The 20,869-nt window shown below is 34.2% G+C and overlaps 1 protein-coding gene across 1 annotated transcript; it reads right to left on the bottom strand.

The window, feature by feature from the left end:
- Positions 1-4,512: 4,512 nt before the first annotated feature.
- gspt1l (G1 to S phase transition 1, like) lies at positions 4,513-20,516 on the bottom strand. The gene is made up of 14 exons (XM_056453893.1): positions 20,114-20,516; positions 17,949-17,990; positions 16,250-16,498; positions 14,039-14,072; positions 13,871-13,948; positions 10,590-10,770; positions 10,148-10,302; positions 8,941-9,081; positions 8,341-8,434; positions 7,806-7,886; positions 7,545-7,718; positions 7,314-7,403; positions 6,688-6,856; positions 4,513-5,160 (listed from the first exon to the last, which is right to left on the bottom strand). Exons 1-14 carry the CDS (start codon positions 20,304-20,306, stop codon positions 5,108-5,110), a joined length of 1,734 nt encoding a protein of 577 aa, XP_056309868.1. The 5' UTR covers positions 20,307-20,516; the 3' UTR covers positions 4,513-5,107.
- Between the last annotated feature and the right edge of the window lie 353 nt (positions 20,517-20,869).

Below are 20,869 nucleotides of genomic sequence, written 5' to 3'. Positions count from 1 at the left end.
ATGGGTGAAATAATTCTATGATTTTATGTAACAAATATATTAATGTAAGAATAGAACAACATTATTATTCTGACCTGTACTTATAAAAAAATATACATCATTAAAAATTCATCATAGTTTTGTTGTAGTATAAAGTATAAAGATTTAGGTCGACACATGCACTCTGGTGCTCACCTGAGTTCCCGAGTTCAATTCCCGCCTTGTGGTCCAATGCCGATCCTTCCCCTCTCTATGCTTTCCTGTCAATACTCTCTAATGTCCTATCCATTAAAGGTGAAAACTCCCAAAAAATAATTATTAAAAAAGTATAAAGATTTAAAACGTAAAAAATGTAAAAAGTCATCAAATCATTCTTGTTCAGGTATGTTATCTGACAAAATTAACAGGTGTGTAAACTATAATTATCCCAAATGACATTTTAGAGATTGTCTACTGCAAATCATGCTAAAAAGTATATATTTCACAGCCATCTAATATAAAATAAATAAAACTGTAAAGCTGTAATACATTTTGTATTGCTTTAATGCTCAAAACCCCATTCTTATCTGAAACCAGTAACTTAGCAGACAAAACCAGTGTGTCCTGTTTCCAATCTAAAGGTTGACCTAGATCTTCCTGCTTTTGCAGTATTCGGTGTGACCCTCCTGTTCACTATGAGCTGAATTAATTCTGACCTCTGATGACATCAGCGACGAGCATTTGAAGCCATTTTAATCCAGTTGTAGGGATTTGCCGGGAACAAAACAATAAAAAAAAAAGCACAACAGGGAGACACATCTACAGATTGCACACATGAAACAAGTGACATTTCTCATTTCACAGGATAAAAGACAGACAATATAAACACTGTCCCATAAATAGAAGCTCAACTCGGAGTCCTTATGAAATGGTAACACAGGACTGCGAATGATTCCTTTGCTCGGGCAGCAAAGGTTTGACTTGGCTCATTTGGGTCATGGCCGCGTGGACCATCTTCTGCTTGATAACAGGCACCCAAACAAGTCCAGTCACCAGAAACATCAGCCCCACCGACAGGAAGATCGGTCCTACTAAATAGGGCACATTGCCCACCTGGGTGAAGTACAGTAAGGATAAAGCAGTGCCTGTCCCGAAGAGAAGACCTCCAATGAAGATGGCCAAAGCTGGCTTTTGAAAATGACTCCAGCTGCATTTCACTCCTTTACAGGACGTCATTCTAGGGCACGAAGCAGCTTCAACGCTCTCCGTCCTGACTGCAGTTATGTTAGCGTGCATGTTGATATCCTGAAATATAAGAGCAGTGATATGATCTCAAAACATACACTCAGGGGCTGACTTAACCAATAAGCAAGGTAAGCAGCTGCTTAGGGCCCTGGGGAATTAAGGGGCCCCCGACCAATACCAAGAAGCATTTATTAATCATATAGCTCTTTTATAAATGTTCTATCATATGTTGTAAAATCTGTATATAACTGTTAATAATAGTAAAGTTTGTTCAAATAAAATAACATTGCCCAGTGAAAATCAACGGCTGCCGATTCACAAACAGCAATTATTCAATTCATTAAATTTGTTTAAAGGTTTTTTTTTTTTTATTTATTTATATTAAAATCTATTCACAAAAATGGCTAATTTAGTTTATATAGTTGCAAATTAGTTAGTTAGAACTTGTTTTTATTTATGAATGTATTGCATTTCATTTTACATTAAGAAGTTAAAGGTTCCGGTAAATATTAAAATTTATAAAATACACTTGAAATATTTTTGTATACTTAAAATACTTTTGTATACTATATATATATATATATATATATATATATATATATATATATATATATATATATATATATATATATATATATATATATATATATATATATATATATTTTTTTTTTTAACATGCAGTTTATTTACAATAATATTAATAAAAATCTACAGAGAAAAAAAATCTATAGAGAAAGAGAATGTTTTGAGTTTCAATGCTAGAGCCCCCAAATCACCAAGTCCGACCCTGCGTACACTATTAATCAAGAGACTTTTTAAAAGAAGCCCATTCTGCAAAAATATGAAATATTATTTTATATTATTGGATAGCTTCAAATCTGTTTTTTTTTATTTAAAGCTGTATGAACTTTCTGAATTATTATTCTGTGTCACTTGATCCTTCAGAAATCAGTCCAAAATGATGATCTAAAATAAATTTACATGTTTAAATAAACATTTATTATTATTATTATTATTAATATTATCGGTGCTGAAAACTGTTGGGCTGCTTCATATTTTTTGTAGAAACTGAGTCATTAGAAAGGGACACATTAAACTATATAATGAACAGATATACGTTATTTCACATAAATGCTATTTTGATCTTTCTGTTCATCAAATAACTTATCTACAAAGTAAAATGCTTCAGTTTCCACAAAATCATCGAGCAGAAAAAGGTTTTAAACACTGATAATTATAGGAATTATTATTGATTACCAATAATAATTGATCAACAGAGAACAGCAAACCAGCACTTCTGATAATGACCATGTGACAAGACATTTTGCGTTAAAAATTAAACTACTAACTTGTTTAGAAAATGATTGTTTAAAATTATAATATTTTTTAATCAAATAAAATCCTGGTGATAACAAAATGCTTCTTACTGATCCCAAACTTCTTACTAAAATAAATAAATATAACTTATTTTAATCAATAACTTCACACAAACATGTCAATCAAAAAAAATGAAGTAAACTTACTGCAAAAGCTCAAAGTCCATCAATAGTTTTAAGGAAGCTGTTGTTCCACTTCTGTCTGCTGGTTACTGTATTTGTCCACAAAATACAGTGGAGGGAAAGCCACTCCCTGTGGGTGTGACCATATGAACATCTGGAGCAGGACCACACTGTCCTATTTGCGTCCCTGTGTCTTTCCACTCAAATACAAAAATCACAGTGCTACCGGTTTAAGCACACGGATAAACATAGTTTGTAACAAGCCTGTGTTTTATGAAGCGTAGGATTTATGGCATTTGAAAACACTGAAAATATCATGTCAGCTTGCACACACACACACACAAAGTATTAAGATATAGGGTTTATTAGTAAATGGATATTTCCGGTTCTTGATGTTGATTGGTCTGTAATAGTTTTATCATTAATGGTAAAAGCAGAGATCGAGTATAGATTATCTTTAAGGCAGTTTAGCCCAACGTTTGTGGAGGTTATTTCTTCTAACAAATTTTCATATATTTTACTAATTTTAAATAACAACAATAATAATATTGTATAGTTTTAGTACTTTATTATTTAGAAGAATTTATAGATTTTTTTCTTTCATAAGAATGTGCTTTCATCCAAATAAAATGCTTATTTTTATCATTTTCCTATTGAATGATTTATATTTTTTAATACTTAATTTCACAAATCCCTTTGCACTTCTGTTTTTGTATATACACAAGAATTTTCTGAATTAAAGCGGTTAGATTTCATTTAAATATTGTCCTTCTACTAGACCCATCACCCTACCTATAACCATGGTGAAAAACTTTTTTTGTCCTTGTATTCTAAGCAGATTATCTATGTCTATATAGGGGTGCCCAGACTAGGGCCCGCGGGGCAAAGTTGGCCTATTGTAACCTTTGATTTGGCCCACCACCTCATCTGAAAAGAGAATAAGAATGATAAGCAGGGTAGTGCCAATGATTCTTACAGAGATTGTCATTTCTAAATTTAAAATAATCATTTTTGTTTGTTTGTTTTATTGTGGAGCTACAAAAAAATCCAACTGAAATAGTTTCATTTAAATGTAAAGTGTAAATATTTAAATTAATACTGTGTAAAAATGTAAATACTGACAGATAGAGGACAGTGCAAAAGACATCTGTGAGCAAATCAAGGCAAAATCAGATGCAGCCTGACTAGAACTCCATTCTGCAAGAAATGGTTTTACAGTAACAAGTTAATTATAAAACAAAAAATGTATACTGTATTAGTTAATACATCGCACTTATTTACCTTTGGATCACTAGCCTCAATCTAGTTCAGTTTTTGGCCCTAAGAAAAAGTTTGGGCATCTCTAGTCTATATAAACATCAAACTCATTATCCACAGCGTAGTTTAGTTTGATGCTTTCAAGTCTGTTGTGTAACCTAATATAGAAGTGAATATAATAAAAGTGCTTATTTGTACGTTAATAATGGCAGATAAAACGTTTTCTCATACTGAATTAAGCTAAGTGTATATGCAGTGAGGATATATAGGCTACTATATTTTGCACACTTAACGAAAGCTACTTTTACTGCGACTACTGAAGGCTTCATATACTGTGGTAAGACATGCTGTTCTGTGAACTGAAGAATTTGACTTCTATAGAATTTTCACAATGTCAGCCATTTGAAGTGCCATGTAAGAAAGTGAATTTTTTTTTTACAGAAACGCATTAATTCATTGAAAGTCTTTTTTTATATATATCTTCAGTCACGGAGCACAAAAACATCCCAGAAAAAAAAAAATAATAAAAAAATAAAAAAAAATCAACAAAATATTTTCCCCAATTTTATATTTTATTGTCATAGAAGATGCTTTAATAACGTGAACACGCTCATGCACTTCGCAAGAACGTCGTGTGAACAGAAACCAAAATGGGAATAAGCAATGGGAGACATGTACAACCAAGATATTAACATTTTGGTTTCAATTGGTTAATCTTTCAAACTTTACTGCTCATAAATCATTTTATGTTAACAAGCAAATCTTGGTCCACATACGTTTATACTGTATCTGCTGCCATTATATTTCTCTGATGGAAGCAAAAAAGAAAACAAATTATAAAAATAAAAAGGTTTGGAAGAGAGCTAAATCTCTTGCCATTAAACGTGTGCAGATTGATGAGGAACAGGTCGTGGGGGAGAACCTAAAACAATGGCATCGCTGAGCTCTCAATATGAGAAAGCTGACACATGTGGACTTGATTTCATTTTCATTTGCTTAAAAACAGGTTTCTGTAAGAGAAGTTTTTTAAGCTGGTCTTCTGGGAAGTGGAGGGGAGAAAGGACAGGGAGGGCTATGAAGTGAGCTGCGGCTCAAGCAGCATCTACCCCTGCCTCGGTCAGTCGATTCACAACCACCAGTCCATCCTTTCAGTCCTTCTCCGCAACAAGTTTCAACACTTTTCCAATGGCAATGGTTTTCCCTGCAAGACAACAAAGCACAAATTCAACTCGCACATTTGATCAAATGGGCTCATACAGTTTTTTAAAGCTAGAAACAAGAAATTTAAAACAGTCCATGAACAATGTGTTTAATGTCAAATCCCTACAAATTCAACTAGTGATAAAGCAAATAGTCGTCTAATGAACTGAAATCTCAACACAGAGGTCAAGATAGTGATTTTAATTATGACTCTTTCACTGAGCGGTATGGTTCAGTACAGTACTGACACATTTATTTCCTTTTCCACTGTCAAAAGTCGAGAAGAATAGCAAACCATACCACCTTTTGGAGCTCTTTTGTAAAGGTATCTAACACGACAGGTACCAAAGGATGGAGCTAGAATCACTGCTGATCTGGGTGACAAACTGAATTGTATTGTAGTGAAGTGAATCGTACCACTCAGTGCAAACGATTGATCAGATTACAGTTTCAACATATCACAATGTAAAAACACAATGACAGACTTTAGCTTCGTGAAATTCATTCTATTTTTTCGGCTTAGTCTCTTTATTAATCAGGGGTCGCCACAGCGGAATGAACCACCAACTTATCCAGGATATGTTTTACGCAGCGGATGCCCTTCCAGCCACAACCCAACACTAGGAAACACCCATACACTCTTGCATTCACACACATACACAACGGCCAATTTAGCTTATTCAATTCACCTATGGCGCATGCCTTTGGCCTGTGGAGGAAACCCACACCAACACGAGGGGAACATGCCAACTCCACACAGAAATGCCAACTGACCCAGCTGGGGCTCGAACCAGCGACCTTCTTGCTGACTGTGCTACCCACTGCGCCACCGTGAAGCCACTGTGAAATTGTGCTACATAAAACAAGCTACCCAAACGATAGTCAGGCTAAACAAAAGTGTTAATTCACTATCCAGCTGTTGGTGGCGCTTGAACAGCAGGAATGTCACTTGGTTAGTGCAGTAAACCAAGCAGCTACGCTAATATTTAATAACTAATATAATATACATTATCTAAAAAGAAAATATCGGCATTATTCTGAAAACAGCGAGTTGCCCTCAGTCACTATTAAATGAACCCACTCCTACATTAATGTTTAGGATTTTCTTGAAGTATTTTATGCATAAAGACCAGCGAGTAGTTGTCTGTAACATGAGCTGGTCGATGTTTCTCTGTTCATTCGAATTTAAAATTGAAAATGTGACCAAATGAAGGTTAATGTTTGTACAATTTAATGCCTTGTGTTATCCTATGGGTGTTAAATCATTTCTGTGTGGTGTCTGAGCTGCCATTACAATGTGGCTGTTGGTGCAAATGTCTTTAGCTTTCCTGGCATCTGGTTAAGGCATTTTGTACTATAAAATAATTGCATTGCAGTTTATATGCAAGTCCAGGACAGAGATCGGTCAAAATAAATAATAATAAAAAAAGATTTCTGACCAGTTGATTGGTCCCTCTCAAACCGGAAAAATAGAGAGAAACTACAAATTCAAGTCTTGGATTCACAACTGGTGAAAACATGCACTCACCTTCATCTCGTAAGGTGAAGCGTCCCATCTGAGGGAAATCTTTGAAGGTCTCAAGGCAGATGGTCCCAGCTGTTCTCAGACGAGCAATGCACACCTGGTCTTGCTTGACAAAGCGGGGTCGTGTTTTGCTCTTGTCCCCCGTCTTTTTGTCTACCAGACAGATTAAGGCCTGGAAAGGGGCCAGACGTACATTTGAACCACTTTGAAACAGAACTATCATTAAATGAGGGCACTCACCCAAGAGAAAGTGTGCAGGCTTATGCTGTTAGATTTACTAAACAAGTGAATTTCTACACAAAATAGGGCTGGTTCACATCATGATAAACAACAGAACCAATTCTTTCTAAATTAAAGAAAGATTTTGTAGAAAAAACAAACAAACAGTGAATTATTTAACCTACTGCTTTACAAACACTTCAAACTGATGAACATTTCAGAAATCTAAGGCATAAATAAATATTTATAAAACTTAAAACCTTTTAGCAGCCATCCTGTATTGAACGGCTGTTATTTTACGAAGGGAAAATTATAGTGTAAAGAGTTATTTTATTGACCAGCCCTAGTTTAAACACTAAACTACGCATACAAGTTGATGCAAGAACTATTGAAAAGGGTGCAGCCATTACCGTAATTTGCACTTCTTCAATGCAGGTGTGGATATGAAGAACTGCGTTGTAACCTGGGCAGATGATTGACTTGTGTTCAATGATGACTATCTGAAAGTGGAAGAAACAAAAGCACAGTTCACTTGTGGTAATGTAAAACAAACCATAGAAAACCCAAGTAATCCAATATGCTGTTAGTAGAGCTACATTTGTATTTAGAGTTTACAGTGAGTTGACTGAGTTTCCACTGACCTGGGCATCAAATGTGCGCCCAGTGTGGCAAAGGTTCTCAGCATTGCAGAGGATGAAGCCTGGCAGGATCTCCTCCTCTTCAATGCCTTTGAGTCGCAGCTTCAGGTTCTCCCCTGGTCCGGCTTCATCAGTTTCAACTTCATCAGAGAGCAGACTCAGCACCTCCACAGTGTGCTGCACACGGCCACAGAGACAAGATTCAGCCATTTCAGTTATTTTTAAAGTCTGATATTCTGAAGCGTTGCATTACAATGAGCTTACCCTGTTGGGCATCATCACAAGTTGCTGAGCTTTAGCGATTGATCCCGACTCCAGTTTCCCCAATATCACAGTGCCCATGTCCTGCAAAAACACACCATAGACAGTTTAAAAAACAAAACAAAACCATGCAAAGTGAATAGAAATTATAAAGTATCCAAAAAATATAAATGAAGAATTCCTCCAAAAAAGTACAAAAACTCCAATCAATTATATATTTTGTCCTTTTGAAACTGTAATAACCTGTTTTGTGCAAATTAGAGCTACACACATTTACTTGTTCCTAAACAACATACACAATGTGGGCTTTTCACAAAGTTATGCAGATTTTGGGTCTTTTTTGATGTAGAAAACTTGACCCCTATATTATTTTTGCTATATATATTGCAAAAGCATTACAGCTCAATATCTCAAAACCACTGAGAATGTAGACTGTACTTATATAAATCCGAGAGCTAATTTATCTCCTATAATTTTATATTTTGTTGTCATGAAAAAGGATTTTATGACAATAAACACACAAGTGCACTTTACTTGCCTTATATTTGTCTACTATAGGTAACCTGACTGGTCCATCGCTTGATCTGTTGAAGTTTGGCAAACTGTCCAGATGTGGAATGAATGGTAACCCTCTGTATACAAGACACAAAAATAGTAGAAATCATTAATATAGTTGTATGATATTTAAAGCAGTGGTTCTCATACAGGGGCCGCTTGGCCAACTAGGAGTTCCTTAAACTAAAGTAAGACTAATAATTGTAACACTTTGAGATTTGGATGTGGATGATAACCCCAATTTTAATTGTAATCTACGTATTATAGTACCACGCAGTGGAACTTTACAATTTTGGTACACTCCCATACAACATAACCACCACGTGTTTGGTCAGTAGGCAGACAGCAGGTGATCCTTTGTGACTGTTCAAACACATTAGACCACATACACTACAAAAGCAGCCTGATCAAATCTGATTTCAACTGCCACACAAGAGGTCAGATCGACAGAAATGATTGGTCTTGACAAGAAGCAGCCTTGAATTCAAAAAAGATTGAGAACCACTCATTTAATTGTATTTTCATGTTTTGCATCACTAAAAAACAGCACAATAGACATTAGAAAGTTTAGCAGCCCACTTACGTATACCAAGGGCAGTTCTCCGCAGGCTCCTTCAGGTTGGCCCCATTAAGTCCCGAACATGGCATAAAATGAACATCTTTCCTGGGATTGAACCCAACTTTCTTCAAAAATGGGACAAGTTTTTCCTTACATTCTTCGTACCTGTGTCCAAACAGTAGGGATAAAATTACAAACACTTTTTTTGCATTATAAGAAAAGATCAGTCTAGACCTTTTACAGTGGACTGGTTGTTGTTATTATACATAAAGCACAATTATTTGAGATAACAATCATGACAAACCCACAGTGTAAATTTTAAAGAACCTTTAAGCTCTAACATGCCAATCTCAGACACGGTTAAATGCAAATAAGACAAATTTTATTTCTGAGAAGACCCAAGAAAGAAATAAAAAGTGCGGTGAAGTATACACCGACAATAAAACGTCTTCTGGCATATTAAATTATATAATGTTCTGGTTTGCTGTCTCCAGAGTGAATGCTAAAAGGACCACTATCAAAACTAGACAAAAAAAAATTCTCAGCATTAAAGAAAATAATTTAGGCCTATTTAATTATGTTTACAACTAAAATAGGACACGTATACATACACGCATACATACACATATATATATACATACACACATATATATACACATACACACATATATATACACATACATACATACATACATACACACACACATATATACATACATGTACATATATATACATATATACACATATATATACACATATATATATATATATATATATATATATATATATATATATATATGTATATATATATATATATATATATATATATATATATATATATATATATATATATATATATATATATATATATATATATATATATATATATACATACATATATATATATATATATACATACATATATATATACATACATATATACATATATACATATATATATACATACATATATATATACACATACATATATACATATATACATATATATATATATATATATATACACACATATATACATATATATACATATATATATATATATATATATATATATATATATATATATATATATATATATATATATATATATATATATATATTATATATATATATATCTCAATAGGCATTATTATTCATAAAATTAATCCAACAGTCATAGTAAATGACAGGTCTACAACAGCTTTTTTAACATAAATGTTAATTTCCTGACCTCTCCAGACTCCAGTTCACTGTTGGGTCATCCATTTTGTTTACAAGTACAATCAAATGCTTTACTCCAGCAGTTTTGGCCAACATGGCATGCTCTCGCGTCTGGCCTCCTTTCTCAAACCCCGTTTCAAACTCTCCTTTCCTTGCAGAGATTACCTTCAGAGAGAAGAGAAAAGAAAGAGAGAAAGAGACAGATCGCAATTAATTCACAAACCGAAATGAACTGATTAAAAGAAAAAAGTAAAACCACAGTAATTTCTAGTGTTTTGAGTCAGACATCAGTATTCAAGCAGCGCCCTCTACAGTATCATTTACTCATCCAACCTGCTCAAAGCACAACAGTGAAGGCATTTTTTATGTGGAGATTTTGTGAATTGCAGACAGCAAGAGTGGATACTTTTCTCATGGCTGTCCTTCAGTGCCTATTCATCACTATGACCCACCAGCACTGCCAGATCCGCCTGTGAAGCACCACCAATCATGTTGGGCACAAAGCTTTTGTGGCCTGGTGCGTCCAGAATGGTAAAGTGCTTTTTCTCCGTCTCGAAGTATGCACGTCCAACTTCCACAGTCTTTCCCTTGTCTCTTTCCTCCTGGTTTGTGTCAAGGGCCCAGGAGAGATACCTGAGAAAAGCAGCAGAAGCATTTATGATTATTTCCATTGCCAGGATCATTTCAAATAAATATTAAACATTTAAGAAAATAACAACACAATTCAATTGATAAAAATCCACTTAAGCAAAGATTAAATGATTAAGAACAAACTAATAAAACTGTACAAAATATTTTAATGTACTTTTGATATCAAGTTTAATGGTGATGCATGCACTGCGCTCCTGATTTGATTTTGGTGCATTAATCTGGTACATAGAATAACTCAAAAGGCCATGATCCGCACTCAATGAGTAACTGCTTTATATTTTTTATTTTACATTTGTCAAAGATATAAACAGATTTATACCTCAGAAAAATGAGAATAATAAAGAAATAAAAAACAATTACTGAAGGCATGCAGATCTTTTGAGTGTAATTTTGATACAAATAAAATGCAGGGTATATAAATATCTTAAAAGGTTTGTCCTGATCAAAGGTGAAAAGTAACGAATTACATTTCTCCTGTTACTGTACTTTACTCTAAAAAGTACAAATTCTCAAAAAAACTAAAGTTTAAAATCTGTAATTTTACTTTTACTTAAGTATGATTTGCTTAAAGTATTGTACTTCGCTACATTTTAAATCATATCCATGCCTGTGCGCTTATAAGCATAATATGGAACTTTATGATGCAGAACACAAATAACATGTGGAAAGTTTAGAATGCTTAGATCAACGCATCTCCAATCCGTTGTTTAATATATGCATGTGATGTTTGCACTTGTTAGACTATAAATCTCGTCACTAACGCTAAAGTCTGATAATCTTACGTAGAAATGATCTTACGCTGACATATTTCCTACTCTTAGTCCCACATAGTGTGCATTGTATATGGTTGCCATATACCAAAAAGAGATATTTCTAAGAATGCTGGAAAGCTGTATCCATTGACTAAGAACGCTGGAAAGCGAAACAACACGGCCGAAACAGTATGTTGTGATGATGCAACCATGGCTTGCGCATGTTGTCTGTAACACTTCACTGCACTTTATCTGCGATATAAAGATCATCACTATGCAGAAATTAAGCAGCACGCCGCACATGATATGATCCAGACCACGATGGATTTGGGGAGAGTCCACTAAAGTCTACACGATACCACATAATGGCAATTTAAAAAAAAATTCATTATCATTATGGGGTATTGTGTGTAGAATGTTGAGGAAATAAATTAATTAGGTCCATTTTGGAATAAGGCTGTAACATTTGAAAAAATGGGGGAAAAGTGAAGTGTTATGAATATATTTAAGAGAAAATGTCAAATGATCAGATCTCTGTGTGGCGCACTGGCTGTTGTCAGAGTCCTTGTGCAAACAAAAATCTCTCTGAATAATTACAAATAGCAAAATGTATTTGAAAACATAGACATACCATTATAAATTCATACGTCATACTTCTGTGGTTATTTTGGTTAAAGTAACCTAACAGTAATATAAAAAAGTAGAGTAATGCATTTCTGAGATATTAATATTGTAATGCAACTAATTACAAAAAATTACACTAACGTTTAATATATTACATTTTGGAAGTAACTTGCCCAACTGTGTTCGTAACATTGCTAATATTCGTTAGCATAAAGATGCACAATGGGCTCTTTGCACAGCTAGAGTTTCAAAGCCAAAGACGAAGCTTTCCGGTGAAAGCTATTTTCAATTTCACAATGTTGTTTTTACAGCATCGATGTTGTAATGTAATTATAATACATTTAGTTAAAAAGACTTAAGCATTCATTTAGTTCTTTAAGCGAAAAACGAGATGAAAGATGGTGTAACCACTAGCGCCGACAGTAGCAACAGGCTAGCGCAGAAATTCCATTGAAAATACTGGGTAAAGTCTAGATCGGATACGTGGCCGGCCGGATGTGCGATATGAACATTAATATAGCAGCATTTTTATGACACTATAACAATAATTCATATTTTTACAATACTCTGATGATTGGGTTAAGGGTTGGGGTGGGGGTAGGCATTAAAAAATACAATTTATTGGGTAATTAGATAACATAAATAATACTCTATACAACTACTGTTTTTACGTTACTGTAACAGTTGGGTTTAGGGGCAGACGTTAATAAAATACAACAAATTTAATAAATAATATAAATTATTCTCATTAACTTCCAGCTGCAACTGTATCCAATCTAGCAACAACCAAAATAAAAACAAACTGTCATATTTTAAAGAGATGGCGGGGGGAAATGGACTTTAATGCACTGCTTCTTGTCTGATCTGAGACCCACTTCATATCGTATATCTAACAGGCAGTGAAGATCGCTGACTTTTAAAGAAATCAGATCTTAAACTTGACAATTTTGAAATGGAAAGACAGTTCACCGGAAGCCACTGGGTTGCCTGGCTGAAAATTAAAAGTCTGTGTGCATGTAGCCCATTTAGCTAACACAGCAGAGAACTTGTGAGTTTGTATAAATTGTTAAATAGGATAGTCTGTAAATTTTTTTAAATAATTATATAAATTTTTGTTATTGGTCTTTAATTTTAAAAGTTACTTATACAAATAAAAACAACTAATTGGAGGTTTATATCCTCTTGTTCCTTTTGAGAAATAGTTACTCTTTTTCTCATGAGTACATTTTTATGAGATATTTTTTACTTTTACTTGAGTAGATTTATAGACATGTAACTTTATGTAACTTTTACTTAAGTAAAATTTTTTTAGAAGAAACAGTACTTTCAATTGAGTAGAAGATTTTATTACTCTTTCCACCTCTGGTCCTGATAAAGGTTACTTTCTCTAATTGGGCAGTGAAAAAAGCGTAGTACTGGCATTTCCACGTTTCTTCATCAAGTGATGCCCTTGAGTCAGTCTGGTGAGATCGAGATGGCGCTTGTATAAAACTTATTAGTGTCATGATTTAAAAGGGTTTTTATACACATATATGATGTCAAATATATAGTTATTTTAGTGGCTGAGAAAAAGATTAAGTATTAAAAAAAGCTGATCCTTTTGACAAAATGTACTGAAGTGCTACACATTTAATTGTGTTTGGAGAGAATGTGTCTGATTGCCAGCAGATGTTCAGCTAAATTAATATAATAACTTCAGTAATTACCAAGTTTCCCTGTTCTTCTCCTTGGCCTCTCTCTCATACTTCTCCAGAGTTCGTTTGTCCACCATTCCTGTTAAATACCTGCAGAGGAGAGCCGGAATTAGGCTATCAGAAACAGATGGAAAAACAAACAATATCTGCTAAAACACTGAGTCAGCATCAACAACTCACATGATTTGTCCTCCAATGGTTGACTTGCCAGCATCTGAAAAAACGGGAGATAAGAAACAGATAGGGTGAGGCCAGGACAGATAAAAATGGTCACAACGCAACTCTCTAAAGACATTTTTAAAACATTCCACAAGATTCTTCAGACAAACATGAAATGAGATGCCTTGATGAAAACCGATTAATAATCCAGAGGTTATATAACAAATCCAAACATATTAGAGCCAAGTCTGAAAAGTATCTCAGCAAATGAGACCAATGATCCTGTAAAGCCTGCTGGTTTTATAAAGATAAATGTCAAATATTTTCAAAATCAGGTAAAGAACTTGAGTTTGCAGAAAACAATAGTGTGACTTTTAAAAGTAAACTTAAAAGGGAGCAAATTATGTTTGTAGTAGGGCTGCACGATTCTGCTTAAAATAAGAATCACTTTTTTTTTTGCTGAAAATAAAGATTGCAATTTTTTGCAGGATTCTGTAGATGTAAAACAAAGATTAATATGGGTAGCCTATTATTGTTTCTCAAACATGATTAAATAAACAATAATAATATTAGGGCTGTGTGTAGGTTGTGTGTTGTGTTAAATTTTGTATAGACTTGGAACGGTGGACTTGAATAGACCTTAAATGTGTCCTGGTCGTTAATACACAGGCAAGTGATTACAATTCTGAAGTAGAACTATTATGTTTGAGACATATGCTTGCCTTTTTTACTGGTAAAATTAGAAATTTGTCATTATTAGATTCCATCTTGCATTATATTCAACATTATAATATACTGGAGTAGTTATTGCCAAAAATTATTCTCATGCACAACACAGTGTTCACTAAGAAAGAAAACAAACATTAAATGCAGTTTATGTATTGTAATCATAACTTAAAAGCGATTGGATCGTTTAAATGATGTGCACGGTTTTGGTTTCATTTTCACTGCATTTTTAAACTTAAAAAAATATGACTTTGTAGTTCATGCCAATATCTTATTAAATATTTGTATTCACTCTTTGGAAAAAGAAAGTTGCTGGAATTTTGAATCACTCTGAAGAATATGACAATTACTTTTGTAGTACCTACTGATATTGAAAATGAGTGACATTTTTTATTAGTGAATCTCTTTTTTTTTCTAGAACAAATTTCTAAAAAGTCCTGAATCAAAATAAATTTACTTAGGAAGCTAATGACGTAAGCGATGAGTATGAAGTTTTATATTTTGTAAAAATGATAAAAATTAAACTAGTTTGACTAAAAAAAGAACAAATGTCAGCCAGCGGTCCCAAAAACATTTTCATACAAATATTTGTATTAGTATAAACTCAATTTTGTTACATTTTTTTTTAGAAAACAAGACTCCAATTTGTATCAAGTGCAAAGATGTTTTTAGAATTTTAAAATATCTGTATTTAAAAAATAAAAATTAAGCAAATGTTAATTTTCTGTAGTGCATTTAATGCAATAAAATTAAAACATTCTGCTTTCTTTTGAAAACCTTCCTAAGAACTTAATTTTGGAAAAGTGGATAAAAAAACAACCCACAGAAAGCTAAGTTACTGAAACTATTTGAAAATATGAAAAAAATAAATAAAGATCAAGTTATTGCAATACAACTAGAAAAAAATGGCATGTTATAAATTGTAACCAGCAGTTTTTCCAAAGGACTAATATCCAAAGCTCTGTCTAATTCATGTACTTCTTCCTTTGAGAGTTTGAACAGTGTGTGGGAAAAAGATTTAGGTCACGAAATTGAAGATACAAATTTCCACTCAAGAAACTTGCCTATGCATCAAAAGTCAAATTACTTTTGGCAGCTATGGACACCTTTTTGGCATTACATTAATAATTTCTACTGATTTCCTATTCTATGGTGTATATTTTAGCCCCTAGCCTAACTGTTTTATCCTGTTAATTTGTTTAGATATTTCCCATTTTTTTCCTACTGTATAAGCGAGACTGTATTTGTATGTGCTGACGTATTAAAACAACCAACGATTAATTAAAAAAAAAATAAGCATGTTAGTGTAATAATGTTTGCTTTTTTTATACATGAATGCAAATATTTGTGCTGCCATGAACAAAACAGACATTTTTAAAACTCATCTAACCAAACTAAATCTGCCTCGAGTTCATTGGAAACATTTTCTGTTAGAAATGAAAACAGTTTGAGACACATTGGACTCTTGCATCAGTGCTTCATGTAAATGCATTACACAACACTAACCGACATGGCCAATAAAGACCACATTAACATGTTCCTTCTTGGGGGCATTTGGCTGTGTGGGGACGACTTTAGGTGTTGGCACTTCTTCCTCTTCCTCCATTCCCTCCTCTTGAGGCGAGTCTTCTTCAGGCTGACCGCCGTCTCTTCCAGGGCCTCCTGGTTCAGCCTCGGCCTCGCTGGGCTCACTGCCTTTCTGCTCCCAGGTGTCATCTGTGGCCATCTCTGCATCACCGTTCTCCATGGGTGGAGCTGATGTCAAAAACAACATGAGCATTTCACACCGTTTACTTACTGCTGGTCATGTCAACAACTTCAGTCATTTCCTTCTATGCACTATGTTGGGGAAAATAGATATTTTTATTTTTTTTGGACATGGCTTTGTTGAAAAGCTCATCCACAATGAAAATTATACAATAACGAAAAGCAAACTGAGGAATTGACAATTGCAGTAAAAACTCAAAACATGAATTCACAGGGAAAGTATACGTTAGCATTATATTGAAACATTTGTTTATATTTTCCAGAACTACTAACCACAGAGTTAATGGATCAGAAAAACATCAATCTGTAAAAATTTTTTGATTTTATAAATGAGGAAAATAAACGTGCGTTATGGATGTGACCAAAAAAGTAAGCGAGTTTACAGTTTACAACATACTTTGTAGAAATTCTGTGAATTAAACTGCACAATCCAAAAGAAATAATGCACATCAAAAGGATAAGAGTTGGCTCACAATAGAACAAACACGATTGATTTTATTTTAATATTTCTGCATTTATGAGGAAAAAGTGTCGTTATGGATGTGGCATCTCTCCATTGTGGATGTAACAGATGTAAAATTCCTACTTGTGTGAATTGGTAAATCAAATTTCACATCCATAATGGAGAGATTTCCATCCATATTGACACCTTTGCCTCAAATGCGAAGATATTAAATAAAATCAATCATGTTTGTTCTAACAGTTTGAAAACATTGATAAAGACATTTGAGTATTTTTCTAAAGTACTGTAAAATACTTGCTTACACAAAACGGTTTCTGTTTTTCTGTATTTTGGTGTAAAAAAAAAAAAATTCACGGTAAGGTTTATATTCACATGAAATTGCTCAATTAACTTTTTTTTTTTTTACTCTTGAGCCCTTTTAAAAAGCTTGTAATGGTTGCATAATTCAGGAAAATTTTCATCCAACATCAAGCTTAGCAAGTATTTTAGGAGTTACTTGTAAAATGTACAAGCATAAATAAATGAATAAATTCAAAGCAAAGTCTTTACAATATAAAAGTAACTGTTTATGTATTGCTGTAATTTTCATTAAAATAAAATGTTATGTGATAACACAATTAAAATTAAATACTTAAAATAAAAATATAAATAAATCAAAATTTGTTACTGTATAATTATAGAAAAGAATATTTCACTTTTAAATGATCAGAAACTAACTCAAACTTTCATGTTGACAAGCCCAAAAAAAAAGTGTTGCCAACTTTAAAGTTCCAAAGCTTGACTTTTAATGCATTATTGTAAATATCACATTTATGGCATTCAAATGTTCATTTAAATTAATATTGTGCATAGCACCACACATTTGTCTTAGTGTGAACAGGATTTGGAACAAGTTGCAGACTCATCTCTATGATTATCATCATTATTACAGGGATGTGAAAAAAAATGTGGTTGTGCATCTCAGCATTTGCTTACCCTCAGGCTCTGCTACTTCCACATTGGCATCTGTATCGGGAGCTGCAGGAATATAAAACGCTCATTTTTATAGCAGTAATTACACATGACAGTGTGATTGCTAAAAAGAAACGCATTATAGGGAAAATTTCAACATTTAACACACACAACAAACCATGTAAAAATAGTAAGTGAGCAATCTTCAACTTGCGGGACAACAACAACAAAAAAAAGTTTAAAGCCCCCAATTCTCCTTCAAAACTGTCCAAAATTTAGTTTGTGACGAGGCCACAAATAGTCCTGTTGAGATAATTATTATGTAGACTTAATCACGTGATGTATGGGAACATGACATCAGTCGTTTGAGGTGAAGCAACGTACTGTTATTTACATGTTTGTCAGCCGCAGACGCTTACATTTGCAATATAACCAAACATTTCTTGACTTGGGTTTTTTATTAATAATAACAGACAGAAAAATGTGATATTTAATAAGTATTATAACAATAAAAAACACACTGTTACTATTGATCCTCTATTTGAATAACAAATCAAACCTGATCATCTTGTGTTTAATTGCATTTGTTCTCCTTGATGAATATCATATCTTATTAAACCAAATGGTTGACCATGTTTTTACTGTTTTAAATAATGGTTTAAACAGACAGCATTGTTGATTTTTTATGGCATTCTTAAAAAAGATAAAGACGATTTAGTATTCAAAAATGTTTTATTTTGATTATGTTTTAAAATAAACTGGTTTTACACTTCACATTTTCAGATTTTTCATAGTATACGTATTAATTCCAGGTACTTTACCAAAACCCAACATAACCAGTTGGTAGAAGTTGATATTTTAGAAATGATGGGATGTGTTAAAAAGAATGCATAGAGCGTGCTAACTAGCGACATAAGGAGTTATGAAATAAAATCTTTTTTGGTGGGGCAGTTAAAGCATTAAAAACTACACAAAAAGGAACTTTCCCAGCCTTTAAAATAACATTTTTATTAAATGTCATTAATACTATTATTATTGTTAATCAGTGCTGCAAATTATCATTGAAAATGGCAATGACATTTTTGCAATTACTTGTAGAACAATACATTACATTTTAAAAGTAGTTATGACTAGCCTACTGACAATTATTTTTTTTTTTATGTCAGTGTGACATTGAGTTTTACCTTCATTAAATGTATTAAATACACTCATACATTACCTTGATAAATTGTCTCATTTCAGGGTTGGAATGCAAAGTTGAAAAAGTTAAATACACAGATCACATCATGTTATACCTGCTTTCACGCTACACTGATCTTTCGAAGACGACTTTCAGTGTGTACCTTATAAACACAAATGTGATCAAATACAATAAAGTCCAACAGGTAAAAACTTGTAGCAACTTAACTGTGGTGAAACAAAATTCACTGTTTATTCATTAGCCATCTACTTAACGTTACAGTTTATAGACCAACCTATTGATCAAACTAGATGATAAAATACAACATCTTTAGTTTTCCAGTGTAATGATCTGAGTGGATCTGGGCAACATATGACTTTCATTGTTAATACACAATAGAAAAACAGAATGGTAACGTTACATTATGTTTGCAGTAAAACAGCACGAGGGGGGGACACCACCCTTTGACAAACAAGAAATCAGCCAAAAGAGGCCTTTCAAACAAAACAATCAACCTACAAAAAAGAAAAGAAACGGGTGATTATGAAGCGTCAGGCCTCACTGTTAATTTATTATCCGTTTTGACGATATCCCCATGTTGCTAACGATCACGTGTATTAATAAAAATGAAACGCCACGACTAAAGCTTCAGCTGTGTATTTAACTAAAGAACTAAGTTAACTAACCCCACTTCTAACTCTTCATTACCAGGCAGAAAAACAACGTTAGAAGTGTAAAATCGCTCTGAAATCACCGGCATACATGGTCTCCGCCAAACTGATCCACGTTCTGGCACGAGCGCCAGCTATTGTCGTGTTAATAAACACTTGTTATTCGCCTCGACTAAGTTTTCCAGCTTGTTAACTTGCAAATTACACGTTAGCCTCGTTTCCGCTTCGAGCCGTTGACGGTAACAGGGATGTAGCATCCGTGCTAAGCTCACGCGAACAGGCGTGTGTGCGGCTAACAGCTAAGGCGGCTAACAGGCGTTAAATAACCGGGAACTCACCCGCCGACTCCACCGTCTCCGCGGAGCCCTTCTGCCGGAAGGACGGGACGAATTCCGCGGCGTGCACGTTCGGGACAAACGGCTTGGCGTCCACGTTTAGGCTGGTAAGAGCCTTGGAAAGTTGCACGTCGACCTGGGCCTCGCCATCGTCCTCCTGATCCCAGGAATCAGGGGCAGTGTCTATCGCGTCCATCGCCACACACGCGCTTTAAAAGCCACCGACTTGATCTTTCGCGGGTCCGGCCTTTACCGCCTTGAGGTCACCCGTAAAACTTTCCGCTAGTGGCGTGTGGCCTTCCCCCCGGTCGGTTGAACTCGGACAGCCGGTGTCTCTCGGCGAGGGGCGAGAGAAAGGGAGGTTTGACTAAGCACTCGGAATGAGTCCTCGTGTGCGCTTACGACTCGCCTGACCTCGCGGAGCAACAGCGCGGGGATTTCTGGGTAACGTAGTTATTTCGCATGTGACACAGAGTGCGGGATGGGAGCTGTGTCGGTGAAAAAACTACATTTCCGCATTATGGATGAACCCGAGCTTTTGCTGACTTCTTTTAAAACTACCAAATAATCCATTTCCGTTTTCCATAGTAATGAAACTCTTTAAAACCGTATATTTAAAGCTTAACTTTGAAGTCGTTTTTTGATTTGTGGTGGTTTATTAAGTAAGCCATAGTTAAATGGTTGCATACATATAGGAAAGTTTACTGAGAACTTTTGGAGTGTTAGGGCGGCCATGAAAATGTGTTAAGGAAAAGCATA

The sequence above is a fragment of the Danio aesculapii genome, chromosome 3, assembly GCF_903798145.1.
Source record: "Danio aesculapii chromosome 3, fDanAes4.1, whole genome shotgun sequence".
In the NCBI taxonomy this organism is placed as follows: domain Eukaryota; kingdom Metazoa; phylum Chordata; class Actinopteri; order Cypriniformes; family Danionidae; genus Danio; species Danio aesculapii.
This window is presented reverse-complemented; position numbering and strand designations above follow the sequence as displayed.

Coding starts and splice junctions, on each gene's coding strand:
- gspt1l (XM_056453893.1), bottom strand. CDS start 20,306: ATGGACGCGATAGACACTGCCCCTGATTCCTGGGATCAGGAGGACGAT. Junction 10,303..10,589: donor AGGCGGATCTGGCAGTGCTG/GTGGGTCATAGT, acceptor TTCTCTCTGAAG/GTAATCTCTGCAAGGAAAGG. Junction 6,857..7,313: donor TTGAAGAAGTGCAAATTACG/GTAATGGCTGCA, acceptor GCCCCTTTCCAG/GCCTTAATCTGTCTGGTAGA.